This window comes from Motacilla alba, chromosome 6 (genome assembly GCF_015832195.1).
Source record: "Motacilla alba alba isolate MOTALB_02 chromosome 6, Motacilla_alba_V1.0_pri, whole genome shotgun sequence".
Classification (NCBI taxonomy): Eukaryota; Metazoa; Chordata; class Aves; order Passeriformes; family Motacillidae; genus Motacilla; species Motacilla alba.
This window is the reverse complement of record NC_052021.1, coordinates 31,475,262-31,488,155: the sequence shown is the minus strand read 5'-3', so window position 1 is coordinate 31,488,155 and position 12,894 is coordinate 31,475,262. Positions and strand designations below refer to the sequence as shown.

The following is a 12,894-nucleotide window of genomic DNA, read 5'->3' as shown; positions in this document are numbered from 1 at the left end:
TTTGTTATTTGTTTGAAATAGTTTATTTGTTATTTATTTGTAGTTGACTCTCTGGTTTTAGTGGAGAAAACAAAACTGTTCTCATAAATGAATTGATGTTCGTAGTTTGGGATCATTAAGGATACTTTGTGTTCAGACTGTTGCAATAGTCACTTTATCTGTGGGAAAACACTTGTAAAATTGGAAACTGCTTAATTTAGTATTCATTTTAGTTGTGGAAAGTGTGAGCTGTGGTGGTACAGATAGAAATTCACTCACGCAGGTTTTAATTGTTGACAGAAGAGCCGATGGATTCCCATATAGAGGATGTGGCCACGTGTGATTTTCCATACAAAAGTGAGTCTCAGGTCAGTCAGTCTGACCTGACTCCCTTGGCTGTGGATCAGGCTGAGAGGGTGGAGAATGAAGATAAGGACTCAGGAGAAGCAAAAGAAGAGGGGGATGTGCAGAAGGTGGAACCGGATTCTGTTCAGATCTGTGCAGACAAAGACACCCCAGTCCCTGCAGAACCATCCCATTCAGCTAAAGCTGTTCATGCACCACCTAAGCCAGGTAATTTCTGGTAGTAACTGGAGTATGCTCTCATTATTTCACATCTTCTTGAAATACCTTCTTTTTATCTTGCTTAGTAAATAAATAATAGTTTTGTTTTATTCCCTGTGCTCCTCCCAGTGTGTGGAATTACAGCGTAAAAATTGAGAGGTGCTGGGTGCTACTTGTAATACTGTCATTTCTATTTTGTTATGTGAAAAAGTTATATTTATCTTCTTTCCCTCACCTTAACTGAGACTGAATCTCTAATGTCTGAAACTAAAGATGGGAGATTCAGGTTTGAATTTTTTTATTATGAGGTTGAGGGTGCCCAGAGCAGCTGGGGCTGCCCCATCCCTGAAGTGGGACACATCAAGGCCAGGCTGGATGGGGCTTGGAGCAGCCTGGGACAGTGGAAGGTGTCCTTTTAAAAATGTCTTCCAGCCCAAACCATTCTGTGATTCAACAGCTGCCTTCTCTTGGGACATGGGTGATTTCTGGCATGGGGTGGGTGGATAATTTATTTAAGCCAGAAAAATTTATTTAAGGTAGAATTGCTGACAGACACTTTGTGGCCCAGTGGCTATAGGTTGGGCAGCCTTGTCTTGCAGATCTTGTTTCCCATTTTGTGCAGCCTGTTCTGGCAAATAAAGGGAATTTCCTTCAGTGTGGTTTACTGATACATGGTAGAGAAAATCCTACTGAAAACTTGTGGCTTTAGAGTTTCTGCCTGTGTTGGGATATCCTACTGATTCCTGATTTCACTCACCTGTTGCATGTTGTGCCAGTATTTAGGAGAAGGAAGTACTTTTGTCTGTTTCTCTAGAATTGCTGATTTCAAGTCAAATACTGGTTTTTTTTCCTTAATAACCACTCATCCCTATTTGATCTGATTTTCACCAGCTCAATAAGCAATTTTTGCATCTAAATAAAAGGAAAATTTTCAGAAATACTTGCCCAGAGAATCAGTAGTGCTGCATAGAAATATTACAGAATTTTTAAAACTGTATTTTGTATTTTGATCTTATACAAACCTTTACAACCCTTATATATTTTATTGTTTGTATGACTTTTATTGTGCAAATTTTCAAAGCTCTCTTGTTTTAAATAATAAATTAAGAACTTTGGGCTATGTAAACTTAGTATTGGAAAGAAATGAAGTGGCTGTTGACAGCAGGTGGCAGACTTGGGTAAAGAATAGGAGTGTAAAAACCTGCCAGTGCTTTGGAAAAGGTGAGGTAAGGTCTTCAGTTAGGTTAAGAATAGCTTTGAGTCAAACTTTAAGGACTGGAAATGCAGATAAATAACATTGTAATGCATTTCAGGAAAAAAGGATTAATTTTACAGAGCAGAAATATTCATTAGTGTGCTTCTTTCTGGGGTTTTTAAAGATAGAAGTGAATAATAAGTGCATTAGAAAGCTTATTTAATTTTTTTAAATGCTAGCTGATGTCACAGGTCAAATTTAGTTTAAAATTTTCCAGATAGAAAAATGTTTAGTTTTCATCTTGGAAAATGTAGACTTAGTCAGTAATAAGATTGTTTAATTGCATTTTTATTCCTTTATAAACAAAACAGGTCATTGTCCTCTAGGAATAATGGTCTGTTTCTGCACAGTTTCAGATAGAAAAGAAGGTTTGCTTATATCTGTGTAGGCACAGTCACTGCTTGAAGAAGTTTTTCTTGCTAATTTACAGCTTACAGAAGATCCAAGACACGAAACAGATCCTGATACAGATGAAGTACTCATTCTTCAAATATATCATGAGAGTTTTAAATAAACTCTTCCTCTGACTTGTTTGCCTGAGGACAGGTCACACAGTGTCTGTAATTCCCTCATGCCTTTGGATCTGTGTTGCTTTACAGCTCGCAGTTCTGTATTAGTAAGGAACAAATGGATCAAGATGGGAAACAGTGCATGGGCTTGACTTCTCCTTTTAGCAAATAGCACTTCACAAATAGAATTCTATAAATGACTGACCTGTTAAAGATACAGGTAAACTGCAAAAAGTGAATTTATTAATTAAAACGGACAATCTGAAGATAGTTTTAAGCAGACATACAAACTTCTGTGGCATTTTCCATTACGTGACCATAATAGCATTGGCAGCATTTCTACATCCTGCCTATGGATTCCAGGAGAGAAAAAAATAAATGCTTGATTTTGGGGGGTGTGTCTTTACAGGAGTCTGTGGTGTATCCACACACATACACACACACAGGCTTTGAATGCAGAAGAACAATTCTCTATGATTTTCTGGTTGTATTTTTGTCCTTCAGTATTTCAAGTTTTTTAAGCACACCCTTGGCTTTGGGGTGGAATGGTCAAGGTGACTCCAGATTAGTGCTGCAGTAAGAAGCTGTGGAAGAATCACTGCATTAGCGTGGCATCAGGTGTTGGTGGTTGTAAATGTGAAAGGCCACGTTGAGTTCAGAGCACAGGCTGCAGTAAATGGTGATTTTAGCCATTTCCTTCCAGTGATGAGGTGAGAGCTGTTTGCTGTCGGGTGTGCTGTTTAACTCTTTGCCTGGGCCCTTGCAGGGAAAGGGGCTGATCTGAGCAAGCCCCTGTGTCGGAAAGCAAAGGACATCAGGAAAGAGAGAAAACTACAGAAGCTCCTGCAGAACCAGATGGGCACAGCAGAAGGCTCTCAACTTCAAGGAGATCAAGCTTTCCTCTTGCAAAACTCTAAATCTAAAACAAACCAGCCTAAAAACATTGAAGACTTTGTTTTTGCCCCTCTACCTGATGATGCACGACACAAATTAGAGGTAACCTCTTGTTCACTGTTGTTGGAGGCAGATGAGGGAAAGGTCCAGTTAAGGAATTTTTTAAAAGCTTAGGGCTGTGTTTTTGGCTTTATGGAGTAGTTGTGGCCTAAATCTTGAAATATATGTGGTACTGAATGATGTGTATATATATATATATATATATATATATATATATAAAATATAAGCATTGTAGGAGTGTATATATATATATATATATATATGCAATATATACACATATATATATGTATTTATGTAAATTACACACCTATGGTGCAGCTGCACTCTTTTTAACCACAGGAGGGTACTCTTGTACTGCAATGTCCTAGCAGTTCAGTTACTAAAATAGCTTGCAAATTAATTTCATACAGAGTGACTTGAAAATGAAAAGCTTAGAATTAATCGAGTGTTAAATAAGGAGAGAAATTCACTATTTAGGTCTGCAGTGTATAAATACTTAAATTACCGCAGCTAATGAAACTTGACAAGGAAGCAGTAACTTCATGAAATTAATCAAATAACAAGATAGTTGCTCTTTACACACATCATTGGTGTGTAGATGTCTTTGAAAGCTGTAAAAATGAGACTAAAAAAGTTTGGTTAATACACTGGTTGCCACTACGTCTATGAGACAGGAATCTGGAAGACTTTTGGACTTTCTAACATTTGTTAATTGTTAAACCATTTTTCTTGTTATTTTTTCCATAAGCTGGAAAACTAACTGAATGTTTTCCTGATCATTTTCAGTGGTGGTACTGGAAATGAAAATATTTGCTGACTAGAAGCCACGAAATTGATCCATCTCCCTAACTCCTTCACATTTCCTGAGGAGTTCTTTAACAGAAGCATGCTGGCTTTGTCTGAGCATCTTTTTAGAAGATTAGGAGTATTAAAAAATGTTGGCTCTTTGTGAAAATAGAACCATTCTGAAAATTACATAGTTTTTGAAATTACTATGACCTTAAATATTTTTGAAAAGACATGCATTGCTGCCTCTGTGGTAGCATTCTTTTGCTTAGGGAGCAATCTTTTTTACTAAGAAGAATGTTTAATTTATATATTATTTTTTAAAATTATTTTTGTGTGTTTAATGGTGCTGGTGTGAGGACTGGTAACTCCTTATTACAGTTAACTCATAATTGAGTTTGGAAACACTGCTTCATCTTCCTCTTTCAATTTCAAAAGTAGCTGGAAATTCCCTTGGGATTATTGCCATAAAAGCATGGGTTTTGGGTGAAGAACAGAGATTTGAGTTTTCCAAGCCTTTCAAGTATTTTCTCAGTGTAGTGTGAGACTATAAGAGAATATTTTAAGAAGAAAAAGAAACCTCTTTAAAATGATGATCTGCATTCCATTTGTTGGTATCATTTCCTGAAAATTGTGTAGTTCTTCTCTAGGCATTTTAGTTAATTTGCAGTTTGAAAACCTTCTGTGTTATTCGGTGTCAATTTAAAAGCCTTCAGTAGCATAAATTGAGCTGGAGAATTAGAAGACTCTTGGCTAATAGTAATTAATTTGTGATGGCCCTTCTGCAGGAGGATAAAATTTCTCTCTATTGTGATGTTTATGTTTTGTATAAATGTATAGTCATTGCATGATATTTTAATAATGAATGTGTTTAACTTCTTCTGAAGGTGAGGGTGGTGAGATCATCTCCACCAAGTTCACAGTTCAAAGCCACATTTCAGGAGTCTTACCAGGTCTATAAACGTTACCAGATGGTCATTCACAAGGACCCACCTGATAAACCAACCATAAATCAGGTCAGAAGGCCAAATTTAATTTTATGCAAAGCTTCCCCTCCATTCCTGTTTCTAGGAGAAACAAATGTGGATTTTATATCCATGGTATATTCAGGAGCTTGTAAAATACTGTATCTAATAAAATCAACATCCTGAAAGTGCAAACTCTTGATACCTCTTTGTGAGTGCCACAAATATTTGGTTTTAGTTGCAGGCAGAAAAGTTATGGATGCTGTTGGGTAAGAATTGGAGAGGATGAGGCTCTTGGAGATAGAGATGGGCCTTAAAAATACAAAGCTCATAAGAACTAAATCCAGCTGGACACTCAGCCTGGTAACTGTTCTCCTTGGCTTTGGTTTGAGTGTTTCCATAAGAAGGATACAATGATCAGGGCCAACATGTGAGCAAAAGTTTATCACACACACAAATTGTTGGTTTAAGGTGCACCAGAGTGAAAGAATTCTCTTCAGTTTCAATTTAAGCCTTTAAAAAGTAACCTGTGCACTCCATCTAAATTTACACTTTGTTGCTGCTTCCTGCAATGAATAGGTGGAGTGCAAGAGTGAACTGTCAGATGTGTTACATCTCTGTTCTATATGGAACAAAAAAACCCAAAAAACCATGAGTTTGGAGAAACAGACTATGTAGCAAGAACAAGAAATTGTTGGACCAGGGCAATCAATGAGTGATGTGATTAAAATGAAATGTTTTAAGAAGTCCTTGAGACTGTGCAATAAAACTAAAATTTGTAGTTGATTGTTAGATATCAGTAAAAATAGGAAGTTATTTTATTATTATGTTTAGGGTAGCAAACTGACTTCAGAGGCTTTGAAGTGCATAGGAGGAGATCTTTCGCTAGCCTGACCTTCAGAAGCAGATTATCTGATGACATGCACTCAAAACAGAATGCTTCTATTTCCCTTGCTCTGAAGGTGAGGTTAGTACCCGTCTCCTTTGAGGACCCCCAGTTCAAATCATCCTTCAACCAATCTGCCACTTTATTTGCCAAGTATCAGATGTCTGTACACAAGGACACACCTTCTGACTGTGGGGAGAACGAGGTACAGTTCACTGCATGCACCTTTCTGCCAACAGCTTCTGCAAATGCACACCTAGATGCTGGGAAATGCTGTCTCTTAGAGCTAATCTAAATATGAAATCATTGAAATTGCCCTTTCTGAGGTTTTTTGATGGCAAAATCATCCTTCTGCTTTTAAGTTCTTTGGTACCTTTTTTATGTTTCTCCCTAATTTTTTGTGTTCTCGCTTAATTTAACAGGTGAAGGTTTAAAAAAATCTCAGTTTAATTCCCATTCCATTGTTAAGCACACTGATCAACTGGAACTCATCTTTACAGAAGGGATAGTGCAAAAATATTTCACCAGCTGATCATCTGAGGCTTGATGAGAATATGTTGCATATGGATAAACCTGCTCTTAAAAGGGTGTTTACAGAGGATAATTCTGATCTAATAAATGAAAATAATTAAAAATACTCGTGGGGTTCTGAACAAGAAGCAGTTCTCCATTTCTCTGGCAGGTGGCACAACCTCCTCATTTGCAGAATTAATGAGAATGCTGCCTCAGATCCCTCACTTCTGTCTACTGCAGATGTGCAGCTTTATTATTGGTCAACTAGTCAGGATTTTCTGTTCCTGAGAGTGAACTACCTGCAGAAGTGAAACCTTGTAAACTGGGGCTGCTTTCCAGGTAGAATTGTAAAACCACATCATAATTTTTGGCTTTAGTTCAAGACTGTAAGGAGAGCTGGGTTTTTGTATTTTTTGTGAGATGTCTGTAATGCTACTCTGGAAAGCCATAAAATCCATTTCACTTTGTTTAGTAAAATAATAGGTCTCATAACAGTAAGTAGTAGTCTCTACCCTTTTTATAATTGCTGGCCTAAGTGGGTTTAATTATAAAAATGTAAAAATTGGAGGCATGCCAAGAGAGACTGAGCTATTTACTAGATTTGTACCCAGCATTACCTGGGCAGATTAGAGACTTGATTTTTCTGCTCTGATGGAAGCATTTCAGCCTGGAAAGATGTGCCAGGGACAGTCAAGTTTCCACCACCTGAAGGTGTAAAGGCTGTCCTGGGAATTGCTGTTGGAAGGAGATGGATTTCTGTTCACTGCTAATAGTGTAACAGATTTTTATCCTCTTTTTCCTTATTACTTGCCATAGGGGTTTCCCTGCTTTGCCTTTATCTCCTCTCTTTGGCCTTATGTTTGTGCAGGCTTAGATAATTCCAGGGGAAACATGAAGCCTTCTCTGAAGCATCTACTGAATGTAAAACCTTGGTTTGATGCTGATGGGTTTGAATTCAGGTTCTTTTTCAGACTTGCTAAGTCATATTTAGTGCCCATGAGACTGCCTGGCCATTAAATTCACAATTAGGATCTAACAGTCTCCCGTCAATCAACATTTTGTATTTGATCTCTGCAGGAAGTAAACTGAAGAATGCTTTACATAAAAATGTGTTTTCATGTAGTTTAGAAGCCTTTTTTTTAATATTGAATTTGTGTGGTAAGAGAGTTATCTGAGTCACTTCTGAGGTACCAAATAGGGTAAAAGTGATCCAAGTTATTGAGAGGGTGGAAAATGCTGCTTGTAAGACCTCAAAACTTTTCTGCTTCCTCTTTTTCAGACTTTTAAATATATCATACAGACAATTTGGAACAGAGGAATTTTTTGAGCAAAGGGAATAAAATTCTCTCCTATACACAGGACTTTTTATCAGGATAGTAAGAAGTCTGCTTTCACTTGAAACTGGCAAATATCCCGGATTTTTTCACTTTTATTTTGTGCAAACTACTCTGTGAGGTTGTTGGGGTTTTTTTAGGGAAGAGTCCTGCACACTTTTGTGTTTGAAAAGTTTCTAGTTTAGAGAGAGTCTTTAGTTTTATATTACCACTTCATATTTAGAAGCCTGCCTATATTTAAATTCAGAATCATACAGAGATTGTTATGGGACATATTAACAATTTCTTTTGGGAATATATTCTTAGATTGTTGGCATTACAATGCACTATCTGTTGCGAGGCTAGTTTAATATTAACCTTATTACATTAAAAAGCAATTCTGAAAATCAATTTAGAATTTTGGTGGTTATTTGAGAATAACACTAATGGGAAAAACTATAAAAATGTTCACAATAGTAACAAAAAATATGTGAACAATGAAGCTGATTATTGCTCAGTGAGTGTGGAGAAGGCCTTTTTGCACCTCAGTAATGGAAATAAAGCTTTCCATCAGGAGTTTATGTGAGAAGGGAGAGCAGAGGATTTTCAGGGCAGGGAATTGTGGAATTGAACTTGTGGGCACTCTCTGGTTAATGCCAGTTTGACCCCAGTGGTAATTAGTGTTTTGGTGCCCTTCATGATGCTGAGTCTCTTTTAAATTTTGCCTTTTCCTCCTTTTCTTTTTCTGTTTCCATGCTGAAGACTGCACAGTTTTCATTACAGTGTGGTTATAAAAATAATTGGAGATTTTGCTGGGGAGAATCCTGCAGCACATTTTGGTGATGCAGTACTGATTCCTGAGTGAGGCAGTGACTTCTGTTTGTTCTAATAAAAAGCAAGGTAGAAACCTGTGAAATCAACTTTTCCCAAGTTCCAGACTTGTGATGAAACTTTGCTTTCTATGGAAGCATCACCAGAATCTTCTGTTCCTCTTTCATTGGCAAGGAGAGCATTGAGTAAGGTGAAAATATATTGTCTCTCTCCCAAATATGTTAATATTCTGGGAACAGTTTGAAATATTTCCTTGCTTCTGGAATTAAAACCAGTTTAGCTTGCAAGAGAAAAAAATTCTAATTGGCTTTTATCTTGGCATCAAAGCCACAACTTTCTTCTGCATGGTCTTTTAAAATATCCATTATGCCATTTTTTTCTTAGTTGGTCTGGTAGGAGTTGAATTTACCCAGGAAATCCTCTCACCTCTCTCAAGAGGTTTTGATCACCTGCTGCAGGAATTCAGCTTCAAAACTGACCTGGCTGTGTCTGTGCTTTGGAGTGGAGTCAATTCCTGATGCTACACAAAGTTGTTGGCACTGAAGAATGTTTATGTCAGCATGTTTGTATTGTATGGAATTGGTGTCCTGAGGAAAAACATAGCAGACAATTTTCTTATTGAAGGTTTCTTTATAGTACTTGCTCTTAAATAGGGCTGAGGAAAAATTGATTTTTCAGTTTTCCTCTGTGGGAGCACAAGACCTTATTAAGCTACTGTGTAAATGCATGGGCATCCACTGTTTGAGGAATATATGTATTTTTATTATAGTTATTGGAGAAAATGAGATGAATTAGGGGGAGCCTGAACAGATTGTGAAGTTGAAGTATGAATAGTCATGAGGGAGTTCAAATAAAATAATGGCAAATAGGCAGATAGGTGTATCCCTGCCTATTGGAGAAGTTTACCTAGGGCTGCTCTTGACTTAGCCGAGTTCCTGAGGTGCTCATTTTTGGAAGCCATTGGAACAATCTGGGTTAGTCTTTGTCCCATTCTTTGCATTTCTTCTGACCCTTTATGAAAATGCTTGATGTGGCTCTTTATCTCAGGTTCAAAATGATGGTCCCATTCCCAGTGTAACAGAGCTGTTATTCAATGGCTTTTCGTTTTTGTTTTCTTGTTTTTAAAGCAGTGGAAGATGTAATCATGCTTAGCATGAGGAGCTGTGTCTGTAACTTATAAACCCCCCACAAATGTAATCAATTGCAAGGGTTTATTTGTTTGGGTTATTTCTTGGCTTAGTGGTGGTTATATTTATTTTGTGAAATGGGTCAAGGTATAAGGAAAAGAAATTTAAATCACAAAAGCTTAGAAAAACTGAGAAATGGAGACCTCTAATGAGCAGAGAGATGAGACTAGGCTGAGCATCCTTATATTGAAATAACCTTGGTACTCTGTGGCATCAGTGAAAGATCAGTTGGAGCATAAATTATAGAGCTGATCAGCGTATCAAGAGTAAAATAATTATGCAAAAAAATCGTGTGAGTGAGGGTTTGTCCCCTTTTTTTTTCATTTTTCATAAGAAAAATAATAAAGGCTAATACAGCTTTATTGTAATAATTCATGCAGAGAAATAGATAAATATGGATTTGGAGTCTAATTTTTAAATTGAGTAACTTTTAATAGCCTTTGGTTATATTTCTGGGAGAAAATGTGTAGATTAATATATGGAAGGATGATCTGAGAATAAGGAGAATGGACTTGTGTCTTGTATAATACCAAGATTTGGCTCTTTGGGTGATCCAATTCCACTGGATTTATGGAAGCTGTGTAATGGCTTGTCTGTGCTTTGCTAAGAGCAGGCCTTATCTACAAATGTTTTAACTCTTCCTCAGCACCAAAAATCCCTGTCTCTGGGTAGGAAATGCAGGGAGGGCCTTGCAGAATACAAATCACCTGGAAGAGGCTGTGATCCAACTGTACCCCAGCTTCAGGATGATTTATCAAGTACCTGAAGATAGGTATTTCAGAACATTTAGATCATTTCAGATAGATATTTCAGAACATTTTGCCACCTGAATCTCTTGTGTTTTAGATGAAGTGATGTGATAAATAAAATTATAGGTATGGGTGTGGAACTGTGGAGATCTGTATCAAAGATTTTACCTGGAACAAATACAGTCAAAACATTTTTTGGCCTTTTCATGCGGAGGAGGAAATTTTGATCCCAGTGAAATAATCAATGGCTAATTTGGATAGAACAGAGGGTGTCTTTAGCAGTTCTTAATGAAGTTTCATCTCATCAGAGGCGTCACATTTCTGCCCCAGTGTCAGCATCCTCAAGTCATTTTACAGCAGTCTGTCTTTAGGAAACCCAGCTGAAGTGTAACTGAAGCAAGCTATGTGGCAGCTACACAAGCTAGAAAACATTTCCATAAAAGATCATAAAAATCCTACAGTAGTTTCCAGAGAGAGCAAGAGTGAACAGTTTATTGCTATTGCTCCTGAAGCAAACGTTTTATTTAACTTTTCACAAGGGTTTCATAATGACAAACTTGTAGAAAAACAGTATCTGTCTGTTCCCTCTGTGAAAGTAGCTGGACTCTCTCTTTGCTTTGTGCTTAGCTAAATATTTGTCTTGGAAGAAAAGAATTTCAGGACACACAAAAGATACACTGTTTGAAAAGGTGCAAAAAATTACTGAAATATGCAGAATGGGGTTTTTCTTTCACCCTCCCCTTTTTTTTTTTTTTTTAATTGCTTCCCAGGAATCCACTTGAATCAAAAGAAAAAACTGAGTGAGTAGTCTGAGAAATGCCAAGGAGCATGTTCTGATCAGTTCCAAACTGGTATCAGCAGCCAGTTGCAAACTTTTAGGTCTCCCTAACCTAGTTTCCTCTCTTATATTCCAGTGTGAGAATGCTTAAAAATCAATAGCCTTTGGGGTTATTTTTAGCCTTCTGTACATTTTTATTCAGCTCCTGGAAGCCATGGTAGAACATCTCACTGCAGAGGACTTGGATTTCACATCCTGGTAGCTCTGACTTTAGGAATTTGAATGATTATTTCTATATCAGCCCAGTGCCTTCTGTTTATCTGTGTGGCCCTTGTGACTGCAGTGCTGTGAATTCATGGATATTATCATGAAATGCCTATAACAGCAAAAGAATTTAGGCATCCAGACAATTAAATATCTTGTCCACAGTCATATCTTTTCAGTTCAGATTCTTTTTGCATCTCAGTTTATATTCTTGATTTTGCCCCTGCGTTTTCTAGGTAAATCCATGTAAAACTAAATAATCTTTACTGTAATACTGATAAACCTCCAGTATACTGAGAGGAGTTTTTTTCTGAGCCAAAAAGCCACAGTGACTTGTGTCACTCCATAAAGGAATTGAAATTGTAACTGAAATGTACAATTTCATTAGTCTCATCCTTGCACTAAAAACTACATTTGAGACGTGCATTTAAACTTGAAATCCCTCTTTCCATTGTAAACTTTAAATCCTTCTTTCTACTTCTGAAGGCTCTTTCTTCACCTTCAGATCTGTTGATATCTCTGAAGCTCTGTTGTTTTTGCACGTCTGTATTTTTGTGAGCAGTTGTTGAAAATGCTGAATAGAGCCAGCCCTGGGATAAGTCTTTGATTCCTCTGCTGAACTCTAATTTATTGTCTGGTTCAAGGGTGGTTTGCACCATCTTTTCCTGTAAAAATGCTACATTTCGTCCCATTTTCCTGATTTCTACAGAAAGTTAAAGAATTTAGTTCATTTTTCAGCTCAATTTCAATGTATTTTCCTAGCTAGTTTGTTTTTATTGTTTGGTTTGTTGTTTTCTTTTCTGTGGGAGAGGGTTGTTAGCAGCTGCTCCTCGCCTTACTGCAACACTGACTTATTTTTCCTTTTTCACTGCACAACTTTATGGTTGAGACTGATTCTGATCCATTTTGGGTAAGGAAGATAATTTCAGTCAAAATATGGCAGCATGGAAGTGATGTACTGCATTTGCAGGTTTTATGACTTGCCATCTTTATTTTCCAGTTCATTATGAGCCTTGCACCTCTGTGAAAAACAAAGCAAAAAAGCCATGTGACCAAAATCCTTGGTTCCTTTTAATCCCATTCAGAGATTGGATTTTAAAAAACAAAAACAAGGACAAATCCCATATCCATTGCCTATCCTTCATCCTGTATCCCCAAAAAAAGGGCAAGTACTCAGCTTTCCTTGGCAGTGAATTGCAAATATGAGCAAACTCTTAATACTGTCAAAGGGGGGATGATAAAGGAATGCTTTTTGTGGAAGATCTCAGATAATTGTGCAGCTCCTGCTGCTGACACCTGGAAGGTTTCTGAGAAGGACGTGGTGTCCTCCTGTGACATCAGGAATCCCCGAGCTGCGAGGT

At 37.3% G+C, this 12,894-nt stretch overlaps 1 protein-coding gene across 4 annotated transcripts in view; it reads left to right on the top strand.

Moving 5' to 3' along the window:
• Positions 1-12,894, top strand: part of ATE1 (arginyltransferase 1) — a 68,853-nt gene that overhangs the window by 2,883 nt on the left and 53,076 nt on the right. For 2 of the 4 annotated variants that reach the window (XM_038140466.1, XM_038140464.1), the window contains exons 5-7: positions 280-552; positions 3,074-3,303; positions 5,975-6,103. In XM_038140466.1, the coding sequence (XP_037996394.1) occupies positions 280-552; positions 3,074-3,303; positions 5,975-6,103 (632 nt within the window). Of the gene's footprint in view, positions 1-279; positions 553-3,073; positions 3,304-4,934; positions 5,064-5,974; positions 6,104-12,894 lie in introns of all 4 variants that reach the window. The other 2 variants (XM_038140465.1, XM_038140463.1) reach the window with 1 other exon arrangement.